This window comes from Miniopterus natalensis, chromosome 2 (genome assembly GCF_054644295.1).
Source record: "Miniopterus natalensis isolate mMinNat1 chromosome 2, mMinNat1.hap1, whole genome shotgun sequence".
Classification (NCBI taxonomy): Eukaryota; Metazoa; Chordata; class Mammalia; order Chiroptera; family Miniopteridae; genus Miniopterus; species Miniopterus natalensis.
The window spans coordinates 25,780,310-25,795,433 of NC_142082.1; the positions used below are offsets into that span (position 1 = coordinate 25,780,310).

Genomic DNA, 15,124 nt, shown 5'->3' on the forward strand with positions numbered 1-15,124 from the left:
TTTTTATTTTCAATTTGTTTTATACAAAATTTTTGAAGAAAATTGCAAATAAAGTAGAATAATACAATGAATCCTGTTAATTACTATGATTTATTCCCCCTCCTCACTTGTGTGTTTTGCTTTGGATTTTTGCTTGAATATTATAAAACGAACCTCAGACATCATATTTTTCATGTACTTTTTAAAAACGTAACAACAATGCCATCATTTCATGTAATGTAAAAACAAAACCTAATAATTCCTTAGTAGATAGTTTCTAGTCTATGTTCACATTTCCCCACTTGTCTCAAAAACACCTTTTTATAGCTGGTTTGCTCAAATCAGATTCAGCGAGGTCTGTACATTACCTTTGATGATACATCGTAAGTCCTCTCCCCTATTTTGCATACCACTTATTTGTTGGGGGGAACTGGATCACTTGTCCTATACAATACCCCACTTGTTGGACTGACCTGATTGATTTATTGAACAGTTATCTTTTCCTTTACTCCAGTAAACTGGTAGTTTGATCAAGAGGCTTGAGTAGATCAGGCTCATTTCCCAGGTAATATGCTTCATAAGCAGTACTAGACTCATCGCTTATTGTGAAGTGTGGGACTGCAGCATTGGATTGGCTTAGCTTGGGAGCTTGTTAGAAATGTAGTCTCAGGCCTACCATGGACCCGCTGAATTAGAACCCCCATTTCAATGTAAGAGAGAAACATTGGTTGCCTTTTTTTTTTAAATGGAGAGTATTATTATTATTATTATTTTAAAATATATCTTTATTGATTTCAGAGAGGAAAGGAGAGGGAGAGAGAGAGAGAGAGACAGAAGCATCAATGATGAGAGAGTCATTGATAGGCCGCCTCCTGCATGCCCCCGACTGGGGATGGAGCCCGCGACCCGGGCATGTGCCCTGACTGGGAATCGAACACTGATCGCCTGGATCCTAGGTCAATGCTCAACCGCTGAGCCACGCCCGGCCGGGCTGGTTTCCTGTCTTATTCTCCCCAGCCAGGGACCAAACCTGCAACCTAGGTATGTGCCCTGACTGGCAGTCAAACCTCCAACCTTTAGGTGTACAGGATGAAGCTCCCACCAACTGAGACACACTGGCCAGGGCTCCAGTGCCACACTGTGAAACTTACAGATGTTTTATTTGTAGGGCCAGCTCCCTCACTTTCCTCTTTCAGGGTTTTTCTAACTATTCTTGCTTATTTTTTTCATATGGTCTTTGTAATCAACTTGCCTTAAAAATAAAATTAATATTCAACCAACCGAAATGGAAACTTATGTTCACATAGAAACCTATACATGATGTTTATAGCAGCTTTACTCATAATCACCCCAAACTGGAAACAGCTCAGATGCACGGTGACCAGTGAATTGGCTAAATGAACGGCAGCATGTCCGAACGATGAAACACACGCAGCAGCAACAGAGGTGCACTGCTGACTTTTGCAACAAACTGGATGAATTCTAAATGCATTTTGTGAAGTAAGGAAAACCAGACCCCAAAAGGTACATGTGTGATATCATGCATATGACATTCGGAAAAAGGCAAAACGGTAAGGATTGCTGGGGTTAGGGGGTGGGGGAACAGTCGACTACAAGGGTCAGCAAGAGAGTTTTGGGGGTGAATGAACTGTTCTGTAAGGAACCATGGTGGTGGATATGGGATTCTGAGTATTTGTCAAATTAATAAAAATGTATACTACAAAGACTAAATTTTATTGTATGTTAATTGAAAAAAAATCAACCACGACGTAGGGGTTAGGGGTGGACCTAAGATAGAATGTTGTTGTTATATGCCCTTGAATTGACTCCTGGCGATTCTGAATGAGTGATGTCCACAGTGTCCTGTCCTCGGTTGCCCTGCTCAGCTCTTGTAGACTCATGCCTATGGCTTCTTCTATGGAGTCACTCCATCTCATATGGGGTCTTTCTCTTTTCCTGCTACCTTGTCTTTTTTCCCAGCATTACTGTCTTTTCCAAAGAACCCAGTCTTCTCATGGTGTGGCTGAAGTAGGTAGGACAGCTTCAGTTTTGTCATTTTTGCCTTTAGCAAATTTTCAGGCTTAATTTGCTCTAGGACCCACTTGCTTACCTTTCTGGCGGTCTAGGGTATCCATAGAGCTCTACTCCAACACCAGATAAAGTGTAGTTTGTGACAGAGATAAGGAATGGATCACATTACCGCATTGAAAGATAAGGGAGAGAAGGGAGTTGCACGTAGTAACTTTGTGTTTTGACTGGGTACTCTGGGGCCAAAGACAGGAAGCTATGTGAACACTGTCCTCTAGTTGGTAAATTTGTTTACATGGGGGTATGGGTTAGTAGTTCTGAAACCATGTCTACTAGCGTTGAACAAATAAGTAGATATTTTGCAGGTAATGATAATTTGCAGATTTCTCACTGCAGAAGAAAAGGTACAAGTAAGGAAAAGGGAAAGGTGTGAATCACGTGATACTGGAACTCTGTGTGTTTGTTTAAAAGGAAGGAGGGGAGGGGGGAGGGGAGGAAGGGAAGCGGGGAGGAAGAGAAGGGAGGAAAGGAAGGGAAGGGGAGGGGAGGGGAGGGGAGGGGAGGGGAGGGGAGGGGAGGGGAGGGGAGGGGAGGGGAGGGGAGGGGAGGGGAGGGGAGGGGAGGGAAGGGAAGGGAAGGGAAGGGAAGGGAAGGGAAGGGAAGGGAAGGGAAGGGAAGGGAAGGGAAGGGAAGGGAGGCAGAGAGAGAGAGAAGGGAAGGGAGGGAGGGAGGGGTGTATACCCAGGTTAGACACACATTTGTCTCCTAACTGGTTGCAGAGGGTCTAGAAGCAGCAATGATCCAGATCATGGATTCTAAATACTGCTCTCCAATAAAAGGAAACAGGCTCCTTGGATTACTGTTGATTCCAAGGCTGCGCTGGAAAATACAAGATGAGCCTGGAGCTTCTTGTGGAGCGAGAAAGTAAGGATAGGCTAAGAAAACAAGGATGAGCTTGTCATAGGTACACAGGAGCTAACCTGAGAATGCTCCCAATGGCCAAGCTGGTCCATTAATGACAAAAGGCAAGTAAATCATGGCTGATAAGTGTAAGACTAGTATTAATGAATACCATGTCAGAAAAATAGAAAACAGTAAGCTTTCAAGTGAAATATATACTGACAAGCAGGGAAAAAGAAGCAAGACTTCCATCATACAATTAAGAAGTAAACTTGCCAGTTATAAAAGTAGTCATGGGAACGTAAAGTATAGCACAGGGAATATAGTCAGTAATATTGTAATAACTATGTTTGGTGTCAGATGAGTATGAGACTTATCGGATGATCACTTTATAAGGTACCCATATACCTTATAAATAGTGCTAAGCACTATGTTGTACACCTAAAACTAATAATATTGTATGTCAACTGTAATTGAAAAATGAAGTAAAAAAAATACAAAAAAGACTATCATACAATAATTTTTAAAAAGTCAGCCCTCTCCTTTAGGACATTTAGACTGCTTACACTTCTTTGTTAATTAAAATAATGCCATTGAGAACATCTTTTATACTAATGTCTTATGCACACCTCTGATAATTCCTTGAAATACTTAAACCATGGTTGTCTTCCTTTTAGAAGGTTATGAAAAAGGATCCCTCTCAAAAAGAGAACCAAAACTTTTACTTTCTTAGAGAGCAGATTAAAGCAATAGTTTCAAGTCTTTTGTAGCATGAGAAATTCTGTAATTTCAGTTGTGCTCATGTTTCCAATTACACAATCACCTGGTTGGTGTCTGTGAAGCCTGGGGCCTGAGGTGGTGTTAACTAGGGCTTATGCTTGTTTAAGAAATGAAATATAGTTAACCAGAGCCTTAGTGGAAGACACGGGGGGGGGGGGGGGGGGGAGGGGACACTGAAATCAACATGAAGCCACTTCAACATTTGTAACTCATGATTATAACCCAGAGGGGGTGCAGTGGATTTCACAATGGTTCTGTGCAGCACAGAAGTTAGCAGTAGGCAAGTGTATCCAAACTTTGGTCAAATTATGACAGAGAAGACTGTAGCAAAGACTAAGGGTGAGACAAAAGATCTTCAAACAAGTGCTTAAATTCAGACATAGATGGCATTAATATATTATGACGGTTACATGGTAGCATTAGTCATCAGTTAATCTGGCCTTTGTCTGTTACTGATAAAAAGAAAAGTTTAGGACCAAGATAGGAATGTTAAGAAAGATCACAGTCACCATGATTCCAAATAAGATAAAATGCCTTGATTCATAGCCAATGTTCTCTTGCCTTTTAGTTTCTTCAAGTAGAACCATTTAAAAGTGCCCATTCTTTTTCTTTTTTCTTGTAACTTTTACCTTTTTAAATCAATTTTATCAAGGTCAGTTTGTATAAAATAAATATACCATCTAAGGTGTACAGTATGATGAGTTTGATGAGTATGATGAGTATACAGTTTGACAAATGTATACACCAATGAAACCAACATCCCAGTCAGGATAGAAAACATTTTCATTCCAATGTTGTGTCTCTTTGTAGTTAACCCCATCCCTAAATCCAGGTAGCCACTGATCTGCTTTCTGTCACTACAGATTGGTTTTTCATATTACAGAATTTTATATACATGAGATCACATAGTGTATAGTCAGTTGTACTCATGTTTTGTATTTGAATTTTCTCCTGGTATAATTTTTTTGCGACACCCATGCTTTGTGTACTGCTAGTTCGTTTTTATTGCTGATACCAGCTTATTTCAGCTTATGGATCAATCACAATCTATTTACCTATTCACTTGGAGGACATTTGGATTGTTTCCAGTATTTTGTTTGTTGCCAGTAAAGCAAAACCAAGTCGTGTGGATATATGCTTTCATTTCTTTTGGGTAAATACCTAGCATGGAATGGCTGGGTCATATGGTAGATGGTGTATGTTTACCTTTAGGAAGAAACTGTCAAAACACTTTTCTAGAGTGATTGTACTATTATACATTTCCATCAACATTAGCTCCACATCCTTGTCAACACTTGGTATTATCAGTCTTTTCAATTTCAAAAATTGATAGCTGTGTAATGGTATCTCATTGTGATCGCCTTGAGAGGTTGATCTTTTTATGTGCCTAATAACTATTCACATATCTTTTTCAGGTGTGTTCAAACTTTGTCCTGTTTTTAGAAATGGCTTATTGGTTTTCTTCTTATTGAATTCTAAGTGTCCTTTAAACATTCTGGATGCAAATACTTTGATGTATTACAAATATTTTCTCCCACTGTTTGCCTTTTTACTTTTTAGTATCTTTCAAAAAGCGAGCTCTAAATTTAATGAAAATCCAATTTATCAATATTCCCTTTATGCTTTTGTGTTCTAAAAACATCTTTGCATATTTCAACATCATAAAGATTTTTTCTCCTATGTTTTCTTCTAGAAGATCTATGGTTTTAGCTTCTACAATTAGTCCTATTATCAAATTAAATTTTTGTAGATGGTGTGAGATAAGAATCAATGTTCATCCCCCCCCTTATGATAGCTGTTTGATGAAAAGACTTTTTCTTTTTAACCCCTTAAAGAACCTTGGCATATTTGTTGACAATAACTTGGCTGTATATATGGGGATATATATTGGTTCTCCCTATTCCATTCAGTTAATCTCTATGTCTATCATTTCATGAATACCACAATTTCTTCATTACTATAGCTTTATAATAAGTCCTGAAATTAGGTAAAGTAAGTTCTCCAACCATTCTTTTAAAAATTGCTCTGACTCTTTGAATTTCCATGTACATATCCATATAGGACAGCTTTTAATTTTTCTATAAAGGAAAAAGCCTCCTGGAATTTTGGTGAGCATCGGGTTGAATGTATGTATCAGTTTGGAGAAACCTGACATCTTAGCAATATTGAGTTTTCCAATAACGTAATACAGTTCTCCATTTGTTTTAGTCATCTCTAAATTTTTTTCAGCAATGCTTCATAGTTTTAAGTGTACATGTTTTTTCCCCATAATTTGTAATTGATATTCTAGGTATTTCATAAGTTTCTGGATATTACTGTGAATGGAATTGTGCTCTTAAATTTCATTTTCCAATTTTTTGTTGCTAGAATGTAGAAATACAATTGTTCTTTTGTTTAGTGACCTCACATCCTGTGACTATGCTAAATTGGCTTATTCTGTGGAATTTTTATAGATTTCTTGATAGGTTCTACACCTCTATAATCATGTCATGTGTGAATAAAGACTTATTTTACTTCTTTCTCTTTCATCTGTATGTCTTTTATTTCTTTTTTCCTGTCGTATTGCAGTGGATAAGACCTCTAATACAATATTGAATACAGTGAAAGCAGACATCCTTGCCTTGTTTCAACCTTAGGGGGAAAACTTTCATTCTGTTACCATTAAGCATGATGTTAGCTTAAATCTTTTGTAAATGTCCTTTCTCAGGTTAAGGAAATACCCTTCTATTCCTAGTTTGCTGAGAATTGTTTTTAAATCAACATTGAGAGTTGAATTTCACCAAAAGCAGCTGCTTCTGTTGAGATGATTATGTGTTTTTATTTTTTTCTCAGATTTTCAGATGTTAAACCAAATGTTAAACTTCACTTGGTTTTGGTATATTACTGATTTTATATATTGCTGGATTTAAATTGCTAATATTTGGTTAAAGGGTATTGGCTTGTAATTTTTTTTTAAATTGACCTTAGAGGAAGGGACAAGGGAGGGAGGGAGGGAGGGAGAGAAACATTGATGAGAGAGAGAAACATGAGTAAGTTGACTTCCTCAGGCACCCTGACTGGGGATTGAATCCACAGCTGGGTCTGTGCCCTAACTGGGAATAGAACCTGCCATCTTTTGGTGTACTGGACATTTCAACCTAGTCTCACTGGCCAGGGCTTCTTGTAATATTTTATCTGGTGTTTGTATCAGGGTAATGCTGGACTCATAAAATTAGTTGTGAAATCTTTCCTCCTCTGTTTCTGAAAGACTGTAAGATTGATATTACTTCTTCCTTAAAGTTTTAATACTATTCACCAGGAAAGCCACTTGCCCTTGGGTTTTCTTTGTGGAAAAATTTAAAATTACAAATATCCTTAACAGATATAAAGCTATTTTTATTTTTTATTTCTTCTTGTGTCTATTTTGATAATTTTCAAATTTTATGGAATTGGACCATGTCATCTAAATTAGAATTTATTGGAATAAATGGATTCATACCATTCTCTTTAGGATCTGTTCATTCCTGATACTGATTATTTTTGTTTTCTCTTTTTAATTAGCTAAAGGTTTATCCATTTTGTTGGTCTTCTCAAAGAAACACCTTTGGTTTCATTGATTTCTCTACTTGTCCATTTTCTATTTCTTTGATTCCTACTTTTATCATCATTATTTTCTTCCATCTATTTACTTTGAATTTAAAATGCTCTTATTTTTCTGGCTTTTAAAGGTGTATGCTGAGATCATTATATTTAAACCTTCCATCTTTTTAAATGTAAGAAGCTGAAGGTATGAATTTTTTCCTAAGCACTTCTTTAGCTTTATCTTACAAAATTTTGGTATGGTGTGTTTTCCTATTCATTGAATTAAAAATATTTTCTAATGTTCTTTGTGATTTTTCTTTGACTCATGGGTTATTTAAAAGTGTGTTATTTCCTTATATTACCTTTATTAGAATTACTGGATTATTTAGGAGTGAATTGCTTAATTTTCAAGCATTTAGTTATTTAGCAATTAACAGAAAGATTTCTATTAGATTTCTAATTTAATTTCATTGTGGTCAGAGTACATATTCTGTATAATTTCAGTATTTTTAAATATATCGACTTTTTTTATGCCACTATATGCCTACAATGGTCAGTGTTCCTGTGCCCTGGGAAGGAATGTTTTGCATAATTATCAGTGAGGTCAGGTTGATTGATAATGTTCATGTCCTTCCCAATTTTCTATCAAATTTTCAAACACAATTATGGATTTGTCTGCTTCTCCTATTGCTCTTTTCAGCTCTGTCATTTTCAGGTTCATGTTTTTGAAGCTTTGTTACTAGAGGCCTCAACATTTAGGATTAAATTTGATGTATGCCTCTTTTATCTTTATGAAATGTCCTTTTTATTTATGGAAATACTCCTTGTCCTGAAATCTACTTGATGTTAATACAGCCACTCTAGCTTTCTCATGATTAATTTTCATGGTAGGTATTTTTCATCTTTTACTTTAACCCATCTGTGTTTTTACATTTAAATGCCTTTATTATAGATGATGTACACTTTGGTCTTGATTTTTTATTCAGTCTGAAATCTTTGCCTATTAGTTGGAGTTTTAGATCATTTTATTTCTATTTTTTATTCCTTTCCCCCTATTTTCCTGCCCTCCTTTGGGCAGATTTCAGGTTTATACCAAAATTTTTTTCTTAACTAAGAATTGCACTATATACTAGTAATAAGTATTAGCAGCCATTCACCTTTAGTGGCATGTGGCATGTGTTAAAGGTATCTCAGTATGTATTAATTCAGAACAACTTCATGAGCTCACTAGCACTATTGTCTCCTTTTAAAAGATAAGAACACCATGTTTAGAGAATTTAAGTAATTTTCTTAAGGGCATCAAGATAGTGACAGAGCCAGGCTTTGATCCTCGGTTATCTGACTTTAAAAGCTCCAGCCATTAACCTTTTCTCTCTGCTGACTCAGTGCCTCATAACTGTTGCAAGTCTGTCTCTGAGAAGCCAACTGAGAACAGTGTGTCCACTTTAAAATGCAATGTTGTCTCAATTTACTTAGCAGTTGGCCTTGATTCCCACATCACTGATAATGGAAACTCTTAAAAATATCCTCAGCTTTTTATCCTGTTACACTTACTTCACATTTCTCTACATCTGTATCTCTACATTTGTACCTGCCTTTACATAATGACCTCATCTTAGCAAGAACACACATGCGCACACACATAAATGCACATATACAAATGTGCACACACACAAATACGCATACACACAAATACATACACAACACACACATAAATACACACGCACAAGCACACACACACCTGCCCCAGGCTTTGAATCCACACTAGTCTATCTTTGTAGAAATATGACCCATCAGTTATTCCTCCTTTTCCCTATCTTCAAATTCCTCTTTTCACCCTTTTCTATTAGCTCCTTTCTCTCAGTCTGTAAACTTGCTCAAGTTTGATCATCCAAAAAAAGCACCTCTCCTGGCTCTGCCTCTGATTCAAACTACCACAAACTGCACCCCACTGAACCTGTTCCTACCCCACACTCGAACTGTAAAACTGTAATGCCCCTAGTCGCCACAAGACTGGACATTTTCCGACTTTCATTACACTTTACAATTTCTTTCTTAAAACTCCCTTCTTCCTTGATTTCTGTTCCACCCATAAAGAAGAATATGTAACTGACTATATGTGGCCCGCAAAACCTTTACAGAACAAGTTTACCACCCCTATCCTAGACATGAGGGAAGCGCAAAGAACTTTAAACATTTGAATTAGTGCCCTCAGAGTTTCAAGATGTAGCCATTAAAAAAGTTTGCTATTAAAATTGAGTAATCAGAAAACAAATGATAATCTGAGAGAGGCCACTGCCAGAAAAACAAGCCAGAAAAAAAAAGAACAGTGCACTGTGGGCGGGGACTGTTGGTTTTCATTGTAAGATCATCAGGCCTATTTCCTTAACAAAAATTCCTCTTAAAGTGAGAGCAGAAAAGTTCGAGGGAAGATGCAATGTAGGAAGCGAGTGAGGAACATCTCCCAGAACAGAAGGAAGCCGGAAGTCTTCTGAGGGAGCAGGCTCGCTGAGTCCTGGCAGGACAAATGAAAATGGGCTCACGTCTAGATACCGTCTTGTGAAATAGAAAAACACAGGAATAGATTTCAAAGGTTTTGTGAAGGAAAAAAAAAACAGGTTAGTTGCAAAATGGCATCAGACGTCAGAGCTGTAAATTAGAAGACTATGGAGCAATGCCCTCAAAGTTCTGAGGAAATTATTTTGAACCTAGAAGTTTATAACAGCCAAACTATTAAGCATAAGTAAATCAGACAAGCAAGGAGTCATAAAGTTTGTCTCCCAGCATTCTCTCCAAGAAAAACAAGTCAGAAAAATAAGGGATGGGGAGACTGGGGATCTGAGGAGTAGACCTAAACAGGGAGGGAAACAAAGGAAATTCCAGGACCACAGCTATGCACATGGTCCAAATTGAAAACAATACTGTAACAAAGTTCTAAGGAAAATGTCTTAAGAAATTGGATTCGAGCAAATCATGTACTAAGAAAGTTTATCCTAGTGATAAGACAAAGCATGTATTTCATTTGTCAGTAATAGCAGTTTAAAATCCCAGGGAAAACAAAAAGTGGGACAAGAATGCCATAGTTTAAATATAAAGCAAGCTAAAACATGACATGAGCATCGAGCATTTAACAGAGAAGATACTTGTCTCTGACGCTTACAGTATTGAGTTGCGCTGGTATGGCACTGCACTTCACTTCGCATTAGGCACACTCCTCACTTCTGGGGTGAATTATCATAAGTGCTATTCCACTTTTCAACTTTTAGATAAAACATAAGTTTAGTTATTAAATATATATATACAAAAATAATCTGACAAGGGCTGTCAGAAATTGGGAGAAAGAAGAGGGGGGAAAATCATGGGGAAATACGGGCTTCTACTTCTGCATTTTCATAGTAGATATTCTTGAGAAACAGTAAATTCATAGATCAAGAAAACAGAGGTTTTAATATATTATTTACAATAAAGGTAAATATAAAAGAACTAAAAGCGATGCAGTTGACTGGGAGGAGGAGGGGAGAGGGCTAGATAAATGGAATAAGTCACTTTAAAATGCTTTTCATATAGCACAGATATTTTCTCATTACGAGGTATTTTATCATTTTTTGTTGGTATTGAAAAAATGGCCTTCCATTTATATTTTGATTTTTCTGTGAATTTTGTGTTCAATTAAAAACAGTGAATTCTTTCTTTAGTCATAGCTTCCCAGTTGCTTCTCTTAGATTTTCCTGGGAATCATTTATCTGTAAATAATTTCACTTTCTCCTTTCCAATAGCTTTCTTGTTTAAGTGCCTTTTCCTTTTCAATCATTTCCTCTATACTATTTGTTTTACCACATCAATCTTTAACTATAATAAAGCTTTAAATGATACTGATAGCAGAACGGATAGAAACAAACACAATAGGAGGTACAGTATGTTGCTCTTAATCACCATGAAGTCAGACCAGTTTGCTGGTGCTTGCTGAGTAGTGGTTTGTGAAAGGACAGGCAAGAATCATTGCCTGAGAGGGTGAGGGGTGTCTGCCTTGCCCCTGGTTCTGTCTTTTGTACTAGTAATGAATTTTAAGTTGCTAAAGGGATGTCGTTCGCATACCACAAAGTTTTATTAATGTAATTTTAAGGCCAATTAAACTAATTTTATTCAGAGTAAGTCTACATTAAATTACAATATTAATCTCTAGAGACAGTGAACTTAAAATATAAGAAGTAGAAATCTATTTGGTCTTTTATAGACCACATATTATATAGAACTCAACTGAAAATTTACAAATATAGAAATGATGATACTTAAAAGAGGATTTTCATATGGAAACCCATAAGATGTCATATTTTAAACACGCATGTTTCAAAAAGGCAGAATCTTTGAATAATTTAGCACAAAATCAAATTATATAAACTTGGTATATTCCAGAAAATATTGCTTTAAACACTTATACCATGATCAAAATTCCTTTGGTAGTTTTTAATCAAAATGAAACATGCTATTATGTAAAATATAAAGTACTTTTAAATGTTATCATAAAAGTATCTTTGTTATAGTTACCGTACTAACATCATCATCTGCTATTCAACCTCACCTATACATACACAACATGAAACCAGGTGCCAATGAAATCCTTTTAATCTTTTGACAAAATAACCTCTGCTTCACAATAAAGACTTTAAGTCTCCTATAAAACGTTTTACAGTGGTTATAGCACAGAGAACGACGACTGTCCCTGTGCATGACTGTAAAAACAAAACCAAACTTTATTATACCAATCATACAAATACTGCAATTAAAAAAAGAAATCAAACAGCAGTTACCCCAATGCAAAAAAGAGGGACTGCTAGACTCAATCTTAGAATGGTAAACACGAACACACTATCCCCCCAAACCCTTAAACAGAAAATTCACGAATAATTCAGTGGAAATAAAGACGCTGATGGGTTCACTGCATCAAACACATCAGACCCGATGTCCTCTTGGCACATCAGAGATCTCACTGAGAAACCTCATTACAGAAAAATCAGTCATCAAAGTTTAAAACTTTTTAAAAATAAATGAAACAAACAGATGCCAGTATTTAGGTTGCATAATCAATAAGCCAGTTTTTAACACTGACTTTCTTCCTAATGTTCACCAATTAAGGGTTCTTGTTTTTAATCTAAGTGTTCATCGACTAAGATAGCTTATTTTCAGGAATACCTAAGCAATCTCTGTAGCTAAAGAATGCAGCATAGAGGGTCTTTTTATTGTGCATTCATGATCACACACACAAAAACAAACCAAACTTTCAGTTTTTTGCCACAAGAACACTGCCTTATCTTCTTGTCCAATGTCATTCTGCACAGAGCAATGGAAACAACTTAAACGCCTAAAAGAACAAGAGGAAGAACTGGAGGGTGAAAAGATACATATGCCATTTGCAAATCCTTAAGCCTTGTGAAGGGTAATCCAAGAATCATCTCCTTTCCTTCTAATCCAAAGTATCCGTGCTGGCTCAATCCCAGAAATCCCTGGAAACAGCACAGAAGTGTTTCACTGCTCTGAAGATACATTCCAGTGTCTCACTGAAAGAAAACAGCTGGCCGAAATATCAGGCCACGTAGTGGTACTGATTTGGGTTGTCTTTGTCTCTCTCCATATAGTCTCTGTCTATGAGAGATTCAATTCTCTTTTTCAAATCTCCAGGCTAAAAAAGAAAAAAACATACACCCAATTATAGTGGAATTAAATTTACAAACATAGGGGAATATAACATCATGCATGAAGTATGTGATTATAATTATGCACATATATTACATATATAATTATATAAATATACGTATTTGCTAGTAATTATAAAATGAGTAGACTAAAACTCCCTACTTCAAAGACAATGTTAACATTATCTTTTGATCAAAGTGCTTCTGTGTAAATTTATTGTCAGAGCAGGGCTTCCTGTGGGAAATGTGAAACTTGTGAAAAGTAAATACATTATTTATAATCACTAATGAGTACATATGCATGGCAGATCCTATTAGGTAACACATTTCTGTTTGTCTTAAAGGGAAATCTGATAATGTCTCAGGGCATTTTCATCTGTGGTTAAGGACATTTCTCCTTAAGTATGATATATTATTATATATTGACTATATATGCTATATTTATACAGTGTAATCACAGATTCTGAGTGTTCCTTTGCTAAAAGTAGATTGACATGTCCACACCATGACATGTCTGCCCAGGAAGAGCGCCCTCTGGCGCTGCTATTAGAAAGCATGACTATGCTGACAATTATGAGCAAGCGTTTACCTGTATGTTCTCTCTTACAAACAGCATAACTTTCTATTCAGTGATAGATCATATATTTTACAATATATGGCTGAAACCCATTACCTGTCAAAGTAGAACTAGGTGCTATGGCTGTGTGCACACCTTACTTGCTCTTTAGTCTTTTAAACTGCTAGGTCTCTCATCTGCAAAGGGGAAAATCAATACTCCCTGGCACGTGGTTAGGGAAGGACTGTGTATGAAGCAGTGTTCCGTGCAGAGCACTGTGGAGCACACGTTGCCTCTGGAGTACAGGGGTCCAATATTTGCTGAGGTGGGATGGCACTCTCACCCACCATTTCAGTGTCGAGACTCATTGGTCCACCTGGACTCCCTTTTGAGAAGGGAGGGTCAGCTGCTCTTTTTATCAAACTGGACAACACACAGGGTACTTCCATTCAAAAGCACATGTGGCAGGTTTAGAGACTGACAGGCCAAGTGTCATGAGAGTCCCGTACTTTCTAGGTGGATATATACATGCTTTAAAGAGCTCTTCATAATGCTCCCCTCACTTATCCTGTACTCCACATACAGCCAGGACATATCTCTGTTCTGGAAATATGCACGGACTGAAAGGTTTTAGGGTAGACTTTTCACTCAACAGCAATGAGGACATATCACTGAGGTAAAGAATGTTTTGTAGCTTGTAAATTAGTTGTATGATCTCCTTAAAATCCTGTGATATAACCTGAACTAGTACAACTACTGAGAATACATGTGTCCATTTCCATGCAGTACCCTCCTCGAAAATATTAGTACATCCCTGCAAATGAGAATTTTAGGTATCTATCACTCCTACAATGGTGATGAACATTTGAGATAAAGTTCCTACTATCATCACTTGCCAGGTTTTCTACATTTAGTATATACACAAAGCTAGGTTTTTGTAGCAAATGATCACTTATAATGTAGAACAAATGAAATGATTCTGAAGGTAATGAGAATCAAACATGCTTTGCCTATGGTTTAGCATAATACTAGGTTTTTTTTTAATCCTCACTCGATATTTTTTCCACTGCTTTTCAGAGAGAGAGGGGGAGAGGGAGAGAAGGGAAGGGAGGGAAGGGGGGGGAGAGAGAGAGAGAAACATCGATGTGAGAGAGACACATCCATTGGTTGCCTCTGGCAAGGAGCTGGGGATCAAGTCTGCAACTGAGATATGTGCCCTTGGCTGAACTGAACCCAGGACCCTTTAGTCCACAGGCCGATGCTCTTAACCACTGAGCCAAACCGGCTAGGGCCATAATACTACAGTTTTAATTAAGCCAATATACATTTACCTTTACTGGAAATTTCAGCTGATTATACAATTCAGACACTAGAAGATTATGACCCAAGGTCTTCCTCATCTTCATTATTCTGACGATAGCTGCATCAATCTGATACTGTCTGTCCTGAAATACTCTCTCAGTGGTGCTGACTTGTTCTTCAACCTGCACAAGAGACAAAAAGTGACGTGTAAAGATATATTTTACTGTTAATTATTTCATACTGTTGTGTTTGACTAGAAACTTTTGATGCAAAGAAAAGCCAAACTTTAGATGAACCCTGTCCTATGTATTTTTATGTGTTCTCATAA

The 15,124-nt window shown here is 36.9% G+C and overlaps 1 protein-coding gene and 1 long non-coding RNA gene across 3 annotated transcripts in view; one reads left to right on the plus strand and one right to left on the minus strand.

Moving 5' to 3' along the window:
- Positions 1-15,124, plus strand: part of LOC107536951 (uncharacterized) — a 28,979-nt gene that overhangs the window by 2,440 nt on the left and 11,415 nt on the right. The gene's annotated exons all lie outside the window — the stretch shown is intronic.
- CUL4A (cullin 4A) overlaps positions 11,365-15,124 on the minus strand; it is a 54,461-nt gene continuing 50,701 nt past the window's right edge. For both annotated transcript variants that reach the window (XM_087814214.1, XM_016212877.2), the window contains 2 exons: positions 14,826-14,978; positions 11,365-12,925 (listed from right to left, as the gene is read on the minus strand). In XM_087814214.1, coding sequence (XP_087670340.1) covers positions 12,830-12,925; positions 14,826-14,978 — 249 coding nt within the window. In that variant the 3' untranslated portion in view covers positions 11,365-12,829. The remainder of the gene's footprint in view (positions 12,926-14,825; positions 14,979-15,124) is intronic.